At 46.4% G+C, this 23,072-nt stretch overlaps 1 protein-coding gene across 2 annotated transcripts in view; it reads right to left on the bottom strand.

Annotated features, from left to right (window-relative positions):
* The window catches only part of gnb1l (guanine nucleotide binding protein (G protein), beta polypeptide 1-like), a 55,489-nt gene that overhangs the window by 17,336 nt on the left and 15,081 nt on the right, over positions 1 to 23,072 (bottom strand). For both annotated transcript variants that reach the window (XM_072473068.1, XM_072472985.1), the window contains exon 2: positions 10,882 to 11,014. In XM_072473068.1, coding sequence (XP_072329169.1) covers positions 10,882 to 10,997 — 116 coding nt within the window. In that variant the 5' untranslated portion in view covers positions 10,998 to 11,014. The remainder of the gene's footprint in view (positions 1 to 10,881; positions 11,015 to 23,072) is intronic.

The raw sequence follows: 23,072 nt of genomic DNA, 5'->3' as shown, positions 1-23,072 counted from the left end.
TGGTCCAGGCCAATAAAAATGTTTTTGTATTTTAGCTTGAGTTTTCCTTATTCCCAAATGGCCTCCCACTGGTACCTCATGTGCAACTCGCAACACCTCCTTTCTATACCCTACCGGCGATACTACTTGATAAACATCTGCCCACTTTTCATCCGCCTGCATATGTAAAGGTCTCTATTTTCTCATCAAGACATCACTTTTATGCTAATAACACTCTGGTATACACTCAGATTCCTCTTCTGTGTATGCTTTCTGATACATCCGTTTTATTTCTATATCTTTCTGTTGTAACTGGAAATGGAAAAGTTACAGACATGGAAAAGTTTTTTTTAAAAAGCAAAACAATGTTTATTCTATGAACTCAAGTTAACCTTTTTAAAACATAGTGAACATCTTAGTAACCATTAATTCAAATAATACTCCCAAAGAATACAACACTAAGTAATCCTTAAGCTGTCCTTTTGACATCCATATGACTTTTTAAAAAAAACTTTAAACAGAAGCACATCAGGTTAAAGTCACTACTGAGAGCAGTCATTAGTTTTAAATCACCAAAGGATCGATTTACAGTTTTTAGATTACAGAGAGAGAGACTAATACCCCTTCTGGCTGTGACTGCAGCTATCCAGCTCTGAAAACAAAACTAAAACACACCTTACAGCAAACAGTCTAAAACAAAAGTAAAAAGCTGACAGACAGCCCAGCTCCACCCACACTCTGACATCACTGATAAACACCCATTTCTTAAAGGTACATTTCTTAATCACCCATTTCTTAAATGTACTCTCACATGACAGTGCGGAGTCTGTACGTTCTCCCCGTGTCTGCGTGTGTTTCCTCCAGGTGTTCCGGTTTCCTCCCACAGTCCAAAGATGTGCAGGTTCTGTGGATTGGCCATGCTAAATTGTCCTTAGTGCTGGCCCAGCCAGCGAGGCCCAAATCCCATTGAAAAACAGATTTGGTCAACGAGCAAAACATCCCTTCTTTTATATTCCATTCCACTTGTATAAATGACAACATTCCATTTGCCTTCCCAACCACTTGCTGTACCTGCATACTACCTTTCTCTGGTTCACATACCAGGGTGCCCAGATCTCTCTTCTGTACCTCAGGATTCTACAATCTCTCTCCACATTTATATCCCTTCGCAGACTCCTCATGTGCTCTTCACAACTTACGTTCTTACCTGCCTTTGTGTCATTAGCAAATTTAGCAACTATACATTCGGTCTCTTCATCTAAATCATTAATATATATTGTAAGCAGTTGAGCTCCCAGCACTGAACACTATGGAACTCCACCCGTGACATTCTGCCAATCCAAAAAAAGATCCATTTATGCCTACTCTGTTTCCTGTAAGCTAACCAATCGTTTATCTATGGTAATATGCAATACCATGAGCTCTTCCTTTGTGTAGTGACCCTTGATGTGGCATCTTGTCAGATGCCTTCTGGATATCTAGGCCGGCATTCTTCATTGCAAGTCTACCCCACTACCGCCGCTAGCGAGGATGGAGGATTGGCGTTCTGCCAAATTTCCCATTCACTACAGCAGGACCGGAGAATCCGGCTGCAGTGAACAGACGTAGAATCCCGCCCCCAATCATGGGTTCCCCTTTTATCCACGTTGTTTGTTACCTCCGCAAAGAACTCTAATAAATTAGTCGCTTTCACAAAACCACGTTGACTCAGCCAGATTGCATTATTTCCCTTTCACAAAACCATGTTGGCTCTGCTTGTTTGCATTGAAATTTTCAAAATGCCCTGCTATAACCTCCTGTAGAAACCAACTATTTTCTAATACACCTGATAGTTAAAAGATAGCTATTTAGTGAAAATATTAAGCCCCAGTCTTTAAATACCCATTTTACATTCACTCAGAATCTCAGGCCATCTCAAAACATACAGAGACACAAAACAGCATGAAACAGCATCATTCCATTATAAATTAAAACAGAACTTTTACTGAGCTAACAAATACATTTGCAAGACAGTTTGACACTATACTTGTGCTGTACAGTTCCCAGTCCCAGAGGGACTGGGAAAAAGCAGTCAGTGCAGGGATCCCCTGCGGTCGTTCCCCTGAGAAACAAGTATACCGCTTTGGATACTTGTGGGGGGGGGGACTTACCAGGGGTAAGCCATGGGGTACGGGCCTCTGGCACGGAGTCTGTCCCTGTTGCTCAGAAGGGAAGGGGGGAGAAGAGCAGAGCATTAGTAATTGGGGACTCGATAGTCAGGGGCACAGATAGGAGATTTTGTGGGAGCGTGAGAGACTCACGTTTGGTATGTTGCCTCCCAGGTGCAAGGGTACGTGATGTCTCGGATCGTGTTTTCCGGGTCCTTAGGGGGAGGGGGAGCAGCCCCAAGTCGTGGTCCACATTGGCACTAACGACATAGGTAGGAAAGGGGACAAGGATGTCAGGCAGGCTTTCAGGGAGCTAGGATGGAAGCTCAGAACTAGAACAAACAGAGTTGTTATCTCTGGGTTGTTGCCCGTGCCATGTGATAGTGAGATGAGGAATAGGGAGAGAGAGCATTTAAACACGTGGCTACAGGGATGGTGCAGGCGGGAGGGATTCAGATTTCTGGATAACTGGGGCTCTTTCTGGGGAAGGTGGGACCTCTACAGACAGGATGGTCTACATCTGAACCTGAGGGGCACAAATATCCTGGGGGGGAGATTTGTTAGTGCTCTTTGGGGGGGTTTAAACTAATGCAGCAGGGGCATGGGAACCTGGATTGTAGTTTTAGGGTAAGGGAGAATGAGAGTATAGAGGTCAGGAGCACAGATTTGACGTCGCAGGAGGGGGCCAGTGTTCAGGTAGGTGGTTTGAAGTGTGTCTACTTCAATGCCAGGAGTATACGAAACAAGGTAGGGGAACTGGCAGCATGGGTTGGTACCTGGGACTTCGATGTTGTGGCCATTTCGGAGACATGGATAGAGCAGGGACAGGAATGGATGTTGCAGGTTCCGGGGTTTAGGTGTTTTAGTAAGCTCAGAGAAGGAGGCAAAAGAGGGGGAGGTGTGGCGCTGCTAGTCAAGAGCAGTATTACGGTGGCGGAGAGGATGCTAGATGGGGACTCTTCTTCCGAGGTAGTATGGGCTGAAGTTAGAAACAGGAAAGGAGAGGTCACCCTGTTGGGAGTTTTTTATAGGCCTCCTAATAGTTCTAGGGATGTAGAGGAAAGGATTGCGAAGATGATTCTGGATAAGAGCGAAAGTAACAGGGTAGTTATTATGGGAGACTTTAACTTTCCAAATATTGACTGGAAAAGATATAGTTCGAGTACAATAGATGGGTCGTTTTTTGTACAGTGTGTGCAGGAGGGTTTCCTGAAACAATATGTTGACAGGCCAACAAGAGGCGAGGCCACGTTGGATTTGGTTTTGGGTAATGAACCAGGCCAGGTGTTGGATTTGGAGGTAGGAGAGCACTTTGGGGACAGTGACCACAATTCGGTGACGTTTACGTTAATGATGGAAAGGGATAAGTATACACCGCAGGGCAAGAGTTATAGCTGGGGGAAGGGCAATTATGATGCCATTAGACGTGACTTGGGGGGGGATAAGGTGGAGAAGTAGGCTGCAAGTGTTGGGCACACTGGATAAGTGGGGCTTGTTCAAGGATCAGCTACTGCGTGTTCTTGATAAGTATGTACCGGTCAGGCAGGGAGGAAGGCGTCGAGCGAGGGAACCGTGGTTTACCAAGGAAGTGGAATCTCTTGTTAAGAGGAAGAAGGAGGCCTATGTGAAGATGAGGTGTGAAGTTTCAGTTGGGGCGATGGATAGTTACAAGGTAGCGAGGAAGGATCTAAAGAGAGAGCTAAGACGAGCAAGGAGGGGACATGAGAAGTATTTGGCAGGAAGGATCAAGGAAAACCCAAAAGCTTTCTATAGGTATGTCAGGAATAAGCGAATGACTAGGGAAAGAGTAGGACCAGTCAAGGACAGGGATGGGAAATTGTGTGTGGAGTCTGAAGAGATAGGCGAGATACTAAATGAATATTTTTCGTCAGTATTCACTCAGGAAAAAGATAATGTTGTGGAGGAGAATGCTGAGCCCCAGGCTAATAGAATAGATGGCATTGAGGTACGTAGGGAAGAGGTGTTGGCAATTCTGGACAGGCTGAAAATAGGTAAGTCCCCGGGACCTGATGGGATTTATCCTAGGATTCTCTGGGAGGCCAGGGAAGAGATTGCTGGACCTTTGGCTTTGATTTTTATGTCATCATTGGCTACAGGAATAGTGCCAGAGGACTGGAGGACAGCAAATGTGGCCCCTTTGTTCAAAAAGGGGAGCAGAGACAACCCCGGCAACTATAGACCGGTGAGCCTCACATCTGTTGTGGGTAAAGTCTTGGAGGGGATTATAAGAGACAGGATTTATAATCATCTAGATAGGAATAATATGATCAGGGATAGTCAGCATGGCTTTGTGAAGGGTAGGTCATGCCTCGCAAACCTTATTGAGTTCTTTGAGAAGGTGACTGAACAGGTAGATGAGGGTAGAGCAGTTGATGTGGTGTATATGGATTTCAGCAAAGCGTTTGATAAGGTTCCCCACGGTAGGCTATTGCAGAAAATACGGAGGCTGGGGATTGAGGGTGATTTAGAGATGTGGATCAGAAATTGGCTAGCTGAAAGAAGACAGAGGGTGGTGGTTGATGGGAAATGTTCAGAATGGAGTACAGTCACAAGTGGAGTACCACAAGGATCTGTTCTGGGGCCGTTGCTGTTTGTCATTTTTATCAATGACCTAGAGGAAGGCGCAGAAGGGTGGGTGAGTAAATTTGCAGACGATACTAAAGTTGGTGGTGTTGTCGATAGTGTGGAAGGATGTAGCAGGTTACAGAGGGATATAGATAAGCTGCAGAGCTGGGCTGAGAGGTGGCAAATGGAGTTTAATGTAGAGAAGTGTGAGGTGATTCACTTTGGAAGGAATAACAGGAATGCGGAATATTTGGCTAATGGTAAAGTTCTTGAAAGTGTGGATGAGCAGAGGGATCTAGGTGTCCATGTACATAGATCCCTGAAGGTTGCCACCCAGGTTGATAGGGTTGTGAAGAAGGCCTATGGAGTGTTGGCCTTTATTGGTAGAGGGATTGAGTTCCGGAGTCGGGAGGTCATGTTGCAGCTGTACAGAACTCTGGTACGGCCGCATTTGGAGTATTGCGTACAGTTCTGGTCACCGCATTATAGGAAGGACGTGGAGGCTTTGGAGCGGGTGCAGAGGAGATTTACCAGGATGTTGCCTGGTATGGAGGGAAAATCTTATGAGGAAAGGCTGATGGACTTGAGGTTGTTTTCGTTGGAGAGAAGAAGGTTAAGAGGAGACTTAATAGAGGCATACAAAATGATCAGGGGGTTGGATAGGGTGGACAGTGAGAGCCTTCTCCCGCGGATGGAAATGGCTGGCACGAGGGGACATAACTTTAAACTGAGGGGTAATAGATATAGGACAGAGGTCAGAGGTAGGTTCTTTACGCAAAGAGTAGTGAGGCCGTGGAATGCCCTACCTGCTACAGTAGTGAACTCGCCAACATTGAGGGCATTTAAAAGTTTATTGGATAAACATATGGATGATAATGGCATAGTGTAGGTTAGATGGCTTTTGTTTCGGTGCAACATTGTGGGCCGAAGGGCCTGTACTGCGCTGTATTGTTCTATGTTCTATGTACCATTCATCAGATCAAGGACATAGCAACACCATAGCAATGGCATAGTAATATGAAGGCACCATTGTTCACAATACAGATAACAGCTAAGTCAGCAGAAGACCAGTTTAAGCTGGTTGTGATAACAGCACAGAATCGCATTCCATAACATGCACAAGTATTCAGACATGAAACATTTAAAACTAATGTTGCACATTGAAGATTGACAGCTAACCGTCAAATCAAACTCATTTGATTCTAACCCAAACCCATTAGGATTACATAGGGGTGTAGATAGATGGCTAAAGACTGATATGATTTCCTATAACCGTGTAAGTCTGTATGGCCATCTTTATTCATGAATCATCTATTCTTTGATCTAAACTATTTGTTGTCTCTATACTTTCACTTTTCCACTCTAACTCTTGAAGTAAATGCAAGCTGTTTTGCCGTAAGCAAGAAACCATTTCTGTATAATTTTGAAAGTTAAATTGTCTACAAGTTGCTTCTCTTTAAGACCTTTTTACTAGCCGGACTGATTAGAGAATACGATTTAATAGAGGCAATAAACAATTCTTATTTGCACCCGAGAAGTTTTAACTCAAATTTCTACTGAGTTTTAGTGTCGCAAGTGCCACTAAAGCCGCATGGTAGATCTCTACACCTCCTTAATAATAGATTCCAGGATTATTTCTAAGACAGATGTTAGACTAACTAGCCTGCAGCCTTCTGCTTTTTGTCTCCCTCTTTTCTTGAATAGAACATTTACATTTGCAAGTGAAAAGGCCAAGGATTTGCATGAAAGGATTTGCAATGAAATTCAAGAAACAAACAAAGTGCTTTGAACAAAATGAGGCCTTGACCCAAAAGTATCAAAACGCTACACATGTTAATATTTGTACAATATTTTATTTTGGCCTTTCTTCCATTTCACTGGCATGGTTACTCTGGCCCCCTTCTCCATCAAGCCCGATCTGAAATATGAGCCTCTTTGTGTTCCAGCTACCACCAGCATCCTCAGTTACGGAGTGTGGGAGTTCTGTAGTGTGGGAGCAGTTCCATTAAACTTCATACATCTCTTCCCCACTTCAAGAACTTTAAAAACCAAAAGTGGAACATGAGCCTGGTCTGAATGCCAATCACTGTCTGGATTCAAGCAACATCAGTGTGAAAAACAACTTGCACATATGCAATGTGTTCAATGTAGCAAAACAATCCAAGTTGCTCAATAGGACCATCGATAAAAACATTTTGAAACCAAAAACAAAACAACTTTGACAACAAGCCACAAAAGAGGAATATCCGCACAAGTGTTCCAAAAACAATAAGGCTCACATGACTTGCGTGTCTTAAATCTAACAGGATTGAGCATCACCCAAGGAATAAACATGCTTTTCCAATTACGTCTTTGAAATTCTTTTTAAATTTAGAGCATCCAATTCCCGGGGCTGGTTTAGCACACTGGGCTAAATCGCTGGCTTTTAAAGCGGACCAAGCAGGCCAGCAGCACGGTTCGATTCCCGTACCGGCCTCCCCGAACAGGCGCCGGAATGTGGCGACTAGGGGCTTTTCACAGTAACTTCATTGAAGCCTATTCGTGACAATAAGCGATTTTCATTTCATTTCATTTTTCCAATAAAGGAGCAATTTAACGTGGCCAATCCACCTACCCTGCACACCTTTGGGTTGTGGGGGGTGAGACCCACGCAGACATGGGGGAGAATGTGCAAACTCCACACGGACAGTGACCCGGGGCTGGGATCCGAACCCGGGTCCTCGGCGCCCGTGAGGCAGCAGTGCTAACCACTGCGCCACCTTGCCGCCCCTCTATTTCTTCTGAACTGACACCTAAAAAAATTGAGTAGTAAAGCAAAGGACTTAGACAAAACAATTCTGACTCTGTGCTACTGGAACCCTGAATATCCCTATAGAGACCACAAGAAACAATGAATACAATGAGCTATTTCTAGCCCTCTTGAAAATAGACAGCTATCTGGAGGAAAACATTTGTAAGCTTTTAGTCTTCTTTTCTGAGCAACACTTAATGCAAGAAGAAACCTGACCGCATGATTCACTAACAGGAAGTGTCAGAGCAGTATCTTGAAAGATTTTAAATATACTCTTGTAAATAATGGTATGAGGCTACGTTGGAAATCACCTGTGATTTGCGTGCTCAAACCCAATAGTTTGTTGACAGGCTTCGTTAGTCCAAACCCCACATCAAACTCCATGCCATGCCACAATGCCAGACAGCAGCAATTATAATTTAGTTTCTTCAGTAGCGATTATGTTTTAATTTCCACTTTGGAGCAAAAAGATCACTAGGAATTATTCTTTGGGCCATTTGCACAAAAGGTCTATTACAATACAGCTCGAATTAGGTAGTAATTTGCAATCAACTCAATCCTCAAAACAATTTGATTATTACCTTGCCTTAGCACGCAGAGGTGAAACATGTAATTTGGTGACAAATTTACGAAACCATCCACACGAGATGGGAGGCTGGATAAACAGCCCATTCAGGCTGTTCCTTATTGAGCATTTTGGGCTTGGTGTTCAGACTCATTGTTGATGTTCAAATCAGTTCCAGTCACATGCTGGAATGAAATGCATTTTCTGAAATCAGCCAGTTCAAATGAAGAAAATGTAGGTGATAGCTGGTACTTCCACATAAGAACTTAAGAAATAGAAGGGGTAGGTACAGCCCCTTGAGCCTGTTCTGCCAGTCCATACGGTCGCAAGGCTATCCCCTTTAATTTTGAAAAAATGATTTTTCAACTTTGAACTGACTGGAAATCTTGCAATTTGAAATGCGACAGAATTATTTAAAAATGCAAGGTCACCTTTCAAGCTGAGAAGTGGCGTCCTGATCTCCAAGGGCCCCGGCGCAGCCTTGGCCCACTCGGCAGCACACAAAAAATGCCAGCATGGCACCTTGGCAGTGCCAACCTGGCACCCTGGCAGTGCCAGGGTGACACCCAGCTGGCAGTGCCAGGGTACCAGGTTGGCAGTGCCAGGGTGACACCCAGCTGGCAGTGCCAGGGTACCAGGCTGGCAGTGCCAGGGTGACACCCAGGTGGCAGTGCCAGAATGACACCCAGGTGGCAGTGCCAGGGTACCAGGCTGGCAGTGCCAGGGTGACACCCAGCTGGCAGTGCCAGGGTTCTTGGGAGGCACCAGCAGTACCAGGGTCCGATCCCCTGGGAGGCCTCTCCCCCCCCCCCCCCCCTACGAGCGCCGTTCCGTCTGGTCCCCGTTTGTGGGAGACCACGAACGGCGCTCGCCCGAGGTCTCCGAGGCGAAGGTACCTCGGGAACCTGGGCATATTAAAGTGAGACTGGCTATCTCGCTCTAATATGCAGATTTGCTAAAAAGTGATTCTGTCCATAATGGGCGGTGTTTACATCGCAACATCTCACGGGATCGCGCAAGATCTCGTGAGGGGTTGAAAGCCGGGTAGATCCCGGGAGCGGCATCTTCCGACTTCTATCAGCCACGCTGAGCCGCGGCACCCTGCCTTTCGTGCGCAGCATGGCCATTGGATCGCGCCCTTACTGTCTCTGTACACAAACAGCTCTACTAATGCTTTGCACTCAGGCACATCGGGCCTTGGTTGCAGCGCAGTTGGTGAGTCAGCAATCCAATGATATGAACAGGGACAGCAGCATTAAGAGGAGCTGCCACAGTATCACTAATTGAATGGAGGGACTGTCTTGGGAAGCTGAATAATAAGTGTCACAAGTAGGCTTACATTAACACTGCGATGAAGTTACTGTGAAAATCCCCTAGTCGCCACATTCCGGCGCCTGTTCGGGTACACAAGAGAATGCAGAATGTCCAATTCACTTAACAAGCAGGTCTTTCGGGATCAGCCTACGCCTGTTACAACATTCCTCCAAACTCCAGTGATTTCAGTATCTGTAACCATTCTCATCTAAATCGATGGGGGTCTCCTGCACTGTATGACTCTAAATGTTTAGAGTTATTATTGTACTTGCTGACTCAAAGGGCAGCACAAAGAATTAAACTGCTCACCAGTAGAGGGCAGGCCAGTTGTCAAGGGCACATTAGTGACAAGTATTTGCCTTTTTAGCAACATTGCTCTTAAATAATCCCCAAAATCCCTGCGCTGTATTTTTTTCTCTGCACTGGTTTCCCTCATAAACTGATGTATTTAAGAATAATACCCCTTCCCTCCTTCCAAAAAAAATCTGATCAGAAAATTATTTACACATTGACGTGCCCAACATCGGTTTATTAGTATAAATCGGATATATTCATATAAAAGTAACATTTTTGAGACCAACTTTTTTTAGACTAAAAGTCATAGGGCCGATTTTTACACAGGTAATGTTCTAAAGGGGTTGGTTGACATGTCTACTTCATTTGGGCCCAAGTGGAATCCAAAAGAGACCGTCACAATGAAATAAAGTAAATACCAGCAACACTAAAGAATCCATATTAGTTATCTAACATTTATTCATTTATTTAACAGCACTCCCTGTCATTGGCATGTATACATTTATAATGAAATCGAACCATTAACATCTCCAGGATTATACTTAGGTTCAGAAATGTTTGGACTTGGATCCCTAAAAATCAATGTCAATTTTTACATGAGGTGCATTGAAAAATGTTTTTTCAGATCAAGATCATGGGGTTGACTTTTACAAGAGGATATATGGTATTTTGCATGGGGTGCTGCAAGTTTTAAAATGGTCAATGCTGTCATGAATAAAAACTGCTGCCTGATGGAATCATGATGTGGAGATGCTGGCGTTGGACTGGGGTGAGCGCAGTAAGAAGTCTTACAACACCAGGTTAAAGTCCAACAGGTTTGTTTCAAATCACTAGCTTTCGGAGCACTGCTCCTTCCTCAGGTGACAGTCACATTAACACTGCAATGAAGTGCATTCAGCTGAGGAAGGAGCAGAGGTCCGAAAGCTAGTGATTTGAAACAAACCTGTTGGATTTTAACCTGGTGTTGTAAGACTTCTTACTGTAATGGAATCATTGCAGTGGCACATGTTGGAATGCCACAATAAGCAGTTTGCAGAAAGTTTGCTTTAGTATCTTCCTGCATAATAGCAGCACACCACAGTATGCCAGCACTGGTAGCAGAATCCTTAACATGATGGGAAACACTCCATTTTATTAGTTACACACACGTGCTACTTTCGTATTAAGTTTCAACCACTCTGTGCACCACAGGAGATGTTTCTCACCCCGAGAAGAGTATAGGATCGCAGCCCTCCTGATCTCTGCAGCAGAAGTGCAGAGTATTTACTGAAGCCCCAGTCCCTCGAAGCACAAACTTTGGATCGGGTGGTTGCAGGGCCATAGAGTTGCCACGACAATCTGCAGAAGAGAACATTCAATTATCAATGTAACAGGGGGTTAAAAATTAATCCAGTGTTCCTTAATTCAAATGCACCAGCTATGTCGGTTGCTGCCTTTTCTGGAGAATCTAGATTTTTGTGCATTTCACAAAATAGCAAAATATGGATCCTATGAAAAGAGCAGAAATGCATTCTATAAGCGAATCAACAGCACTGAATAGACAAATAATTGCATCGCAATTATTTAGATTTAGAAAACTACAAATGGATATTCGTCAAATGGGAGTTATGGTACAAAGCACGTTCTGCTGGCATAATATATGTTTAAAAACCATTAACATCACTGCATCGCCTGTGATTAATTGAGCAGTTGGATACAGTTCTATCTCCATTCACAACTTTCATTTGGTAAATTTCTGATTTTAACCATGCAATTAAAGAGAATTGCCAAATCATGGCAAGGCAATTTCCTTAGATGGCTGTAATGGAGGGGAAATGCATCCTGTATTTGTTCAAAATCGGCATACACAGAGCAGGTTACCTTCTACCCTTCAAAGCTGCACCTCACGTTTCTCCAGGTTAATTTTATCCAATATCCATCTACACATTTTACCTGTAAAATTTCCTCCTGAAGTGCCTTGCAGTCATGTTTCACAGTTGACAAACATTTGGGTGACCGGCAAATTTTTATTAAATATTACGTCCCAATATACCCAAAGCTAGTAAATATTAGATGTTAAAAAAAAAGGCGTGTGATCTCAGAATTCCAGAGGTGCCAGCCCAGTAGATCATGTTACCAATGTAATGTGATGTGGCAAATTGGAAAGCAATGCAAATAATTCTTTTAGAAAGCCCACAAACTAAGCAGGGAGAATGGCAGGACACATAACAGCCCTGTTTAACCAGAAAATAGGTGACCAAATACAGTAATGATAACTGCAGACACAGCCAATGGTGCAAAATGAAGGGGTTTAGAGCGAACCAAAAAATCTCAGAATGGGAAGGACAAACTACTTCAATTGAAAATAATTGCAGGATGTCAACAGCCCAATAACAGCAGAGACACCTCATGGGCAAAGATCTCCAAAGATGTAAAATTTCAGGAGGGTGGTCTCTCAGAATAATGGGGATTCCCTATCCCCACACCCTCAACCCCCGCCCGCCTCCCCAAAATAGAGAAAATATTTGGCAGCTGGCCTCCTCAGCCCCTACCCGGACCCCGCCTCCTGCAGTTTCCTGTTAACTACTAACTTTTATGCCATACGTATTCAGTTGTGATTTCTGCCTGAAGTGTCATTCCTAAAAACAGGAAATCAGGTGCGAGTCACACACAACATAACTACTTGTTTCACCTCCTTCGGGGCGGTTTAATTTAGCTCCTCAGACCAAGAGTGTAACAACGGCATTAAAAAAAATGTATTTTCCTCCAAATAAAAAGTCCCATGATATTTTCAAAACCTTCATGTGAGTTAGCTTCTTTGGTAATGTCAGCAACATCTAGCAGAACTGGATATCCTGTCTTGATTAGAATACTGCTTGGTTAAGGAGCCCTCGCTTAATTGTGCATTGCTAATCTGTCAGCCACACAGATTTGTCAGCCCAGCCTCCCTAATTAAGACCAGCGTCAGGATTGCTTCCTAAGTAAACGTCGAGCGATTAAGATACTTGTTCTCACAGCCATATACTCCTAAATGTTGGGAAGTATATTTTGTGCCAGTTAATTTCTCATTTGAGGGGAGGTTTGGTTAAAAGGCTTTCACTTATCAACATCGGACCAAACACAAGGAATGCTACTTTTATGTTACACAAAGCAATTCATTTCACCTGGTTAACATGGCTAAATATTTATTGCCATAAAATGTCATGATTAATACTACATCATTAGCAGTCAAGCACCTTTGATATTTATGTATAGCACAGTAACTTGGGACATAATATCTAGATCTCAAAACATGGTATCAAAACTTAACACATGGTTTGATATTCAAATATTTTTACTTTGTACAGCACAAGACGGTTCACAGAAATTAGTCTGCAATATATTGCCTTAATTTGTAAATAAAAACGTTCACTTTTTAGCTGTAGGTTTACTGTGTGAAGACTATGGAAGTTAATCAGAACCCAGCACCTGTTTCACCTTTTTCTTAACTCGTACCGAGGACCTGCAGGTTACAACGACGCAAGGAAAGCACATGAAAAAAATCCAACAAAACGCGAGCCACACTATATTCGTTAAAGACAATAAGCAGCTTCGGACTAAATGAGTAATAAATTGAGCCCAGATTCTCATTCATCACACTCCCAAAGCTGAAACTGGATCACTTCTGTAATCTAAACTTTAAGACAGCGATAATTTCACGTTGGGGGGGGGGGGGATTAATTTAGTTGGAATGAATCAAAGAGATCTTCTTTTTCAATATTCTCATCCCAATCCCATATATTGTAGGATCCCATTCCTCTTTGAAGAAGTAACCAAGAGCCAGCCTTGTAGTCAGCAGAAGCAGATAACACAGGAACTGTAATCTGACTCTAAGCCTTGGATAAAGAAAGTTTGTTTCCTTGTGACCATATGATGGCTTGTCCATCAACACATTCTCACTAATTAGGCCTAATTATCAGCCAAAGCTCGCTTCCCCTTCATGTTATTAAATCAGAAATAATCACATGCCCAGGCTTCTGTCAGCACCTAAGAGACCGGAGACCCCGATTCAATTGAAACCACTATCAAGCCCGGCCTTTGGAAGGACTTGCTTGGCAATTTCTCCAGGCTTCAAAGATCCAGGTCCCACAGCCGCATGCCAGCGATGCATTCTCGGAGGTGGATATGACCATAAGACTGACAGTGACACCCTTGACCCCTACATTATTTCACAAATTACCTCTCCAGAAAGATACTGATTAGCTATTGTGCGTGGAAATTGGGTAAATGGCACACCAAACCATTAAAACGCACTCGTAGCAAAACATCGCGTAAAGAGTCAAAGAAAAAATGATCACGGTCAGCAGAATGGACTCTGTACAAGTCCCGCATTTTGACAAAGGTCGGATAGATTGATTAGAATCAAACAGCCATGATTGTGTTACGCAAGAGCATTTTTAGAGGAATCTGCAAGCCGGGGATTTAGATAAAGTTTGAAAACAGGGATTCTGGTGAAATTTGAGGAAGTTTTCAAAGTCAACACATAAGAATCTTGCCAATTCGACTTCCAGTTCGTAAACGTTTTGACAAGAAATGAGGTTACTCTCAAATACTGATCAATGTCACTTTTATTTTGATTGGACGCGAATGAGACAACAGTACACAAAAAGTTACAAAAGTTACTGTAAAAACACTTGGGACTTGAAAATAACTAACTTCAGATTGGACCTGTTCCCAGCAATCAATTAATCATCACAGCCAGATAAAACCTGCAATGAATGGGCCTCAATCATTAATCCCTCACCACATATCCTGAAACCACAAGCCATAAACCAGTGCTAGCACTGAACTGCAAACAAAGGCTGGCCCAAAGCAGGACAACTCCACTCCATTATAAAAGTCTGCAAATACACTTGCAGCCTGGAAGGTAGACTTGAAAACCATAGCCATTCCACCAACATCAAGCAACATGGGAATTCCTTGCCTAACTCATTGGAATACACCTGCATTTAAAATCAGACGTAAATCAGAAAAAACCACCAGGGCCCGAGGAACACATCAAACTGAGGCCATATATTCCTTGAAAATACAAGTTTTATTTAGTCCCTCAACCAACATCACTAAAACAGATGTTCATTCAACAACTATTCATGCACAGCAAAATCGACAACCATTTAATTCTGATATTAAAATATTATCGGACCTAGCGATATCAAACTGGGACTTGGATCCGATTTCTACATGTCCCACAGGTTAAGAAGCAGAATTCACCAGCAGAGGAATTGTCTAAACTACTTTTGTAATGTCTCCGGTCCACTGTTTGGGTGGTGCTGTTACAGATCTTGCATTAGGAAGCTCATTAGGAATTAGAATAGATGAATTGTGGCCTGGTAGCATATGGGGAAAAATATAGGAGTTACTCCCTGTAGCCACCTAGGTTGGCCACTTCCCGACTTAATATGGAGAACCGCAAAGGCTGAAGGGAATTCAGCCAACACAGGCAAAGATTAGCAAATACAGAAATCATGTGTATTGAAACCTGTAAGAAACCAGACAGCACTGAAACCAGCAGCCATCTGTATAGTAATGAGCAATTCCAAGGCACAATTGCAACAGTTAAGGTGAATAAAGCCAAGCCAGACTCCTCGGCGCCAGCAGGAGCCAAGACAAAGGAAGGCCAACGGACATTTAGGGACCGCCCAGCGATCAGGGAACAACTCCAGTATTGGAGAAATCGATCCAAGTGATCGGAACGCAGTCCAATCACTTGGAACCAGGTACGGGTTCCGCCCCGAAGGGCGGGAAGCCCCTGGGGACTATAAAGTAAAGCCCCCGAGTTCAAATCGTCCTTCTTTGGCAGGGTCACTCAGCAACTTGAATCAACCCGTGAGAGCTGCCGCATCAACCAAGTAAGTCTCCAGTCAACGCTCGCTACGAGATAGGCGCTCCTAGCTACCAGTCCATACCAGCTTTTGAATCCTGCAGACTCATGACCTGAACAAAAGGCCATTTGTTCCCCTGACCTGGTGGGCCAATTCTGAAGCTAAGTATAGGCCTTTTAGTGATAGGAATAGTCTAGAAAGTAGAGTTTATGCATGAGTAGTGACTTACTGTGTATAATAAATGTGTTTTGATTTGAATCTTACTAAATGGTGTGTTGAGTTATTGATCATTACTTGAACTTGAACCTCGTGGCGGTATCATAAAGATACCTGGCGACTCTAGAGCAAAGGTTAAATAAACAGAGCAAATTACGAATTAAGAGCCAACCAAAGGTTAGCAACATATTACTGGCGACTCTGGTGGGACCCGACTTAGAAGTGGCTTCACCACTCCGGGAGAACCCAAAATTTGAATTAGAAATCCAATTGGGAACAGAAAAAACCACAAGTGTTCAAGCAGTTCTGATCAATCCTCATAATTCGGAAGTGTGTTAATGCATGCGTAACTAACAGGGCTATAAGGTAAACGGATAGATTTTTGTTGCGAAAAACTGTCGGGAGTTTGTATGCCAGAAAATAGCGAAAGCCGTACCCGTAATTACAGCACCGCCTTAATACCCCTCGTTCCAAATTTTAAGAGAAGTATTCAGAGAGGAAAGATGGCAGTGCAGGGAATGCAACGCCTCATGAACCCGAAGAATTCGTGGTCGCAGCGACCAGCAGTAGAGTAGGACAGTGTCCCGTTTGGGAAGAGGAAATCAGAAAGTACCTCAAAGGGAAAGGATGGCCCCTTTGGAACGAATTCTGTGACAATGAGGAAACAGGACCCGGGAGTATAGGACATACTTGGTGGGAGAACCTGTCAGAGATTCATAAGAAAAGCTTGGGAAAAGCTCACAAGCCGATGGCAATCGTGTCCTGTCTGGCACAATTGCGAGGCACAGAGGAGGTCGTTCGGATGCTTCATAAAGAGATAGAAGGAGTACATCGAATGAGCAAGGTCGATGTAAGTGAGGTTGAGAAAGAGAACATAGAGTTGAGAAGGAAGTTAGCAGCAAAGGACGGAGAGGTGGATGATGCCAAGTGGGCACACCGATCTTGTCTGGCGCATTTAAGCAGCTTCCAGACACAGTACGAAAAGGCCTATCAGAACACACAATGTGCAGTCCTGGTAAGAAAGGAAACAGAGAAACAGGTAGAAGCATTGCAAAGGCAGTGTAGCGACCTGAAAGCAGTATTAAGAGCACTCCATACTACCACCACGGAGCACAGACAAAGTTCACTCGATCACGCAAAGTGCCAGAAGCAGGTTGCAGAACTGCAGTCTTTGCTTTCAGTTCAGAATGGATTCCAGAGCACCTTTGGATCCCAGTTAGATACAGAAGACGGCCCGGATTGGGAAGAATTAAATGAGACCGCGCATAGGTATGTTCAGGGAACATGTGCGCAAGGAAAGCCCCAGAAGAGAAAAGCGCCCCAACCCCCCACATCGCAGATAGTTCAGGCACCAATGAATCCAGTAACCACCCACCGCACAGTCACATCGGACGGAGATACAGAATTTCTTTATACCACCCCCTTAATCATGACCCAATTACGGGACGCGTGCGAGAAAATCACACCGTTCCTCCCCATCTCAGACCCCCACCACTTCTTTGCTAGAGTAAAGCAGCAGGCGACCATGTACGGCCTGGATGAGCGTGAGCACGTGAAGCTCACAGTTTTGAGTTTAGACCCTTCAGTCGTAGCAGCCCTTCCCGACCCACAGAATGTAGGAGGAGGCACCCTTGCAGAAATGCACGCAGCGATCCTAGACGTGATCGGCTACAACAGAGGTGACCCCGTAGAAGGCCTGAATAAGTGCAGGCAGAAAAAGACAGAACACTCCACAGCGTTTGCTGGACGCCTGTGGATTCATTTCACAGCAGTTTTCGGTAATTTAGAACTTGCCCATTTGTCCCAAGACGGTATGGCCAAATGGACCCGCACCCTTATCTCCCATGCCACAGAGGCAGGACAAAAAGCCTGTACGAATTATGACCCCTCAGAGGAAGCCCACAATGAGAAATGGGTTTTAAAAAGATTGTCCCGCGCCTGGGAGCAGTGTGTACAAAACAAACCTGCAGTTAGAAAACCCTAGGAACGCCGGTTGCGGTGATGCCGAGCTAGCCGCACGTTTCGGCGGCTCCAGCTCCGACGGACCTTCGGGCTCTTTTAAGAGCCCCAATGGGGAATTTTTTGTCGACCCAGCCCGGTGTGGGGTGTGTGAGAAGGGAGTCCCCCTCAAACGAAGGAGGAAAAAACCGGCGGCGGCGGCTGCAGCGCGAGGAATCATCGACCAAAAGGTCAGAGGGAGAGAAGTTCAAGATGGCGGCGGAGAAAGCGCAGGCGACATGGGGGCCTGAGCAGGATGAAATCGTGAGACGGTGCGTGGAGCTGCTGAAGAGGGAGGTGCTGACCCCGATGCTACAGGCAATTGAGGGGCTCAAGGAGACACTAAAGACCCAGGAGACAGAGCTCCGCGTGGTGGAGCAGAAGGTGACAGATATTGAGGACGAGATCCTGGGCCTGGCGGTTAAGACTCAGACGCACGAGGCACTTCATAAAAAGTGCACTGAAAGGATCGAGGCCCCAGAAAACGGAGCGCGAAGGAAGAACCTTCGGATACTTGGTCTCCCTGAGGGTGTGGAAGGAGTGGACTGTGGAGCGTACGCAAGTACGATGCTGAGCTCACTGATGGGTGCTGAGGCCCCTACGGGCTCCATGGAGGTGGAGTGGGCAAATTGGATTCCGTCGAGAAGACCAAAAGCGGGAGAACCACCGAGGGCGATTATTGTGCGATTTTACCGCCTTAAGGACAGAGAAGAGGTCCTGAGATGGGCTAAAAAGGTGCGGAGTAGCAGATGGGAGAACGCTGTGGTACGGATATACCAGGATTGGAGTGCGGAGGTGGCGAGAAGGAGGGCGAGAAGGAGGGCGAGCTTCAACCGAGCCAAAGAGGTGTTGCATAAAAGGAAGGTGAAGTTTGGGATGCTGCAGCCGGCAAGACTATGGGTCACGTATCAGGAGAGACACCATTATTTCGAGACGGCGGAGGAAGCATGGTCCTTCATCAAAGAAGAGAAATTGGATGGGAACTGAGGGACTGATGCTGCAGGAAATGTTATTGTTATTGATTTTGTTAATGTTATGGGTGAAGTTAATTGAGAAGCAAACTGGGAAGGGGGGAGACATTGGGGAAATGTGGGCGCCGGTGATGGGGGAAAGACGGGACACAGTCGGAGAATGGGGAAGGGGAGGGGGAGGGGAAAAGGAGCTGCGCCATAAGAGGCGGGTCAGGTAAACGGATGTTCCCGCGCCAGAAAGAATAAGGCGGGAAGACAGGCGCAAGGCGGATGGGAGTTCCCCCACACGGGGGGGGTCGAGGAGTGAGCAGGAGTAGCCGGGGTCAGTTGAAGTCAGCTGACTTACGGAAGTGACATGGGGGGAGCAATCAAGCTAGATAGGGATCTAGCGGGGGGGGAGGGGGACAACTGGGTTGCTGCTGCGGAAATCCAAAAGGAAATGGCTAAAGAGTGGGTGGTCGGGGGCGGAGTGCGACGCTGGGGGAGCGAGCGGGAGCGCGGAGGCGGGATATGGGACTGGCCTAGAGAAGGTAATGGCTAGTCGACACGGGGGGGGGGCAGGTAGCCCCCTAGTGAGGCTGATCACGTGGAACGTGAGAGGCCTGAACGGACCGATAAAAAGGGCCCCGAGTGCTCGCGCATTTGAAAGGGCTAAGGGCAGACGTGGTTATGCTCCAAGATACGCACCTAAAGGTGGCGGACCAAGTTAGGCTAAGGAAAGGATGGGTGGGACAGGTGTTCCACTCAGGACTGGACGCAAAGAACAGAGGGGTGGCCATTTTGGTGGGGAAACGGGTAGCATTTGAAGCAAAGAACATCGTAGCAGATAGCGGAGGTAGATATGTAATGGTGAGTGGTAGGCTGGAGGGAATGGAGGTCGTGTTGGTTAATGTGTATGCCCCAAATTGGGACGATGCGGGATTTATGAGACGGATGCTGAGGCGTATACCGGACCTGGAGGTAGGAAACTTGATTCTAGGAGGGGACTTTAATACGGTGCTAGACCCGGGGCTAGATAGATCCAGCTCAAGGACCGGAAGGAGGCCGGCAGCGGCCAAGGTACTTAAGGGGTTTATGGGCCAAATGGGGGGAGTGGATCCATGGCGATTTCTTAGACCTAGGGCTAGGGAGTTCTCCTTCTTCTCCCATGTCCATAAAGTGTACTCCCGGATAGATTTCTTTGTTTTGGGAAGATCGTTGATCTCGAGGGGGTGGAAGAAGCTGAGTACTCAGCCATAGCGGTTTCGGATCATGCCCCACATTGGGTGGACCTGGAATTAGGAGAGGGCAGGGAGCAGAGAACACTCTGGCGATTAGATGTGGGACTGATGGCAGATGAGGGAGTGTGTGCAAGAGTGCGGGGGTGTATTGAGAGATACCTGGGGGTCAATGACGACGGCGAGGTCCCTGTGGGAGTGGTTTGGGAAGCACTAAAAGCGGTGGTCAGAGGAGAGCTGATCTCTATTGGGGCCCACAAAAGGAAAACAGAGGCCAAGGAAAGGGATAGATTACTGGGGGAGATTTTAAGGGTGGACAGGGAATTTGCAGCGACCCCGGAGGAGGAATTGTACAGGGAGAGGAGACGACTCTAGACGGAGTTTGACCTTCTGACCACCAGAAAGGTGGAGGTACTGTGGAGGAAGGCACAGGGGAGGAGGTATGAATATGGGGAAAAGGCTAGTCGCCTGTTGGCTCATCAATTGCGAAAGAGGGCAGCAGCGAGGGAGATAGGAGGAATTAGAGACGAAAGGGGAGACACGGTGCGAAGGGCAGGAAAGATAAATGAGGTGTTCAAGACCTTTAATGAGGAACTGTATAGGTCTCAACCCCCAGAGGGAGAGGAGGGGATGCGGCAGTTCCTGGACCAATTGAGGTTCCCGAAAGTGGAGGAGCAGGAGGTGGTAGGCCTGGGGGCACCGATTGAGGTGGACGAGGTCATTAAGGGACTGGGAAGCATGCAAGCAGGGAAGGCCCCGGGGCCAGACGGGTTCCCGGTGGAATATTACAGAAAATATGTGGACTTGTTGGCCCCGTTGATGGCGAGGACATTCAATGAGGCCAGGGAAGGGGGGACACTACCCCCGACGATGTCGGAGGCGACGATATCGCTAATTTTGAAGAGGGACAAAGATCCATTGCAGTGCGGGTCCTATAGACCTATTTCACTATTGAACGTGGACGCCAAATTGCTGGCAAAGGTACTGGCATCGAGGATAGAGGACTGTGTCCCGGGGGTGGTGCACGAAGACCAGACAGGGTTCGTAAAAGGGAGACAACTGAATGTTAACGTGCGACGACTATTAGGGGTGATAATGATGCCCCCAGTGGAGGGGGAGGCAGAGATAGTGGCGGCAATGGATGCAGAGAAGGCATTTGATAGGGTGGAGTGGGAGTATTTATGGGAAGTGTTAAGGAGGTTTGGGTTTGGGAACGGGTTTATTAGCTGGGTTAGACTTCTTTATGGGGCTCCAACGGCAAGCGTAGTTACAGGTCGACATAGATCGGAGTATTTCCGACTATATAGGGGAACAAGACAGGGATGCCCGCTGTCTCCATTGTTGTTCGCGTTGGCAATTGAACCTCTGGCCATGGCGTTGAGAGACTCCAGGAAATGGAGAGGGGTGATTAGAGGGGGAGAAGAACACCGAGTCTCGTTATACGCGGATGACCTATTGTTATACGTGTCGGACCCAGCGGGGGGGATGATAGAGGTTATGCGAATTTTGAAGGGGTTCGGGGAATTCTCGGGGTATAGGCTAAACATGGGGAAGAGTGAATTATTTGTGATACATCCAGGGGACCAGAGTAGAGAGATAGAAGGCTTGCCGCTAAGGAAAGTGGAAAGAAACTTCCGATACCTGGGGATTCAGATCGCTAGGAGCTGGGGAACCTTGTACAGACTTAATCTGACACGGCTGGTAGAACAAATGGAGGAGGACTTCAAGAGGTGGGACATGCAGCCTCTATCGCTGGCGGGCAGGGTGCAAGCAATTAAGATGATGGTCCTCCCGAGGTTCTTATTTGTATTTCAATGTCTCCCTATATTAATCACCAAGACCTTCTTTAATAAAATAGACAGGAGCATCACGAGCTTCGTGTGGGCAGGGAAAGTCCCGAGAGTAAGGAGGGGGTTCCTTCAGCGTAGTAGGAACAGAAGAGGATTGGCACTACCGAACTTGGGCGATTACTATTGGGCCGCCAATGTGGCAATGATACGTAGATGGATGATGGAGGGTGAGGGAGCGGCGTGGAAAAGACTGGAGAGAAAGTCCTGTAAAGGGACGAGTTTAGAGGCGCTGGTGACGGCGCCGCTACCGTTCTCACCTAAAAAGTTTACCACGAACCCGGTGGTGGCGGCAACACTGAATATCTGGGGACAGTGGAGGCGACAGAGAGGGGTACGGGGAGCCCTGGTGGGGTCCCCTATCAGGAACAACCATAGGTTCGCCCCAGGAAGAATGGATGGAGGATTTCAGAGCTGGTACCAGTTGGGAATTAGGAGGGTGGGAGATTTATTTATAGATGGGACTTTTGCGAGCTTGGGAGCATTGGAGGAAAAGTATAAGTTGCCCCGGGGAAATTTCTTGAGATATATGCAGGTGAGGGCGTTTACTAGACAACAGGTGAGGGAATTTCCGTTGCTCCCGACACAGAGGATACAGGACAGGGTGCTTTCAGGGGTGTGGGTCGGAGAGGGCAAGGTGTCAGAGATTTATAGAGAGATGAGGGAAGAGGGGGAGGAGTCGGTGGGCGAACTAAAAGGAAAGTGGGAAGAAGAATTAGGGGAGGAGATAGAGGAGGGTATGTGGGCTGATGCCCTAAGCAGGGTGAATTCCTCTTCCTCATGCGCCAGGCTTAGCCTGATTCAATTTAAGGTGCTACATAGAGCACACATAACGGGAGCAAGATTGAGCAGGTTCTTTGGAGTGGAGGACAAATGTGGGAGGTGTGGCGGGAGCCCGGCAAACCACGCACATATGTTTTGGGCGTGCCCGGCACTGGAAGGGTATTGGAAGGGAGTGACGGGAGTGATTTCGCAGGTGGTGAAGGCCCGGGTCAAACCAGGCTGGGGGTTAGCTCTATTTGGAGTTGCGGAAGAGCCGGGAGTGCAGGAGGCGAAAGAGGCCGACGTTGTGGCCTTTGCGTCCCTAGTAGCCCGGCGTAGGATCCTACTCATGTGGAAGGAGGCGAAACCCCCCGGACTGGAGGCCTGGGTAAACGATATGGCGGGGTTCATTAAACTGGAGCAGATAAAGTTTGCCCTGAGAGGATCGGCTCAAGGGTTCACCAGGCGGTGGCAGCCATTTCTCGACTACCTAGGGGAACGTTAGAGGGAAGACAGATGACCAGCAGCAGCAACCCAGGGGGAAG

This window comes from Scyliorhinus torazame, chromosome 1 (genome assembly GCF_047496885.1).
Source record: "Scyliorhinus torazame isolate Kashiwa2021f chromosome 1, sScyTor2.1, whole genome shotgun sequence".
NCBI classification, from domain to species: domain Eukaryota; kingdom Metazoa; phylum Chordata; class Chondrichthyes; order Carcharhiniformes; family Scyliorhinidae; genus Scyliorhinus; species Scyliorhinus torazame.
This window is presented reverse-complemented; position numbering and strand designations above follow the sequence as displayed.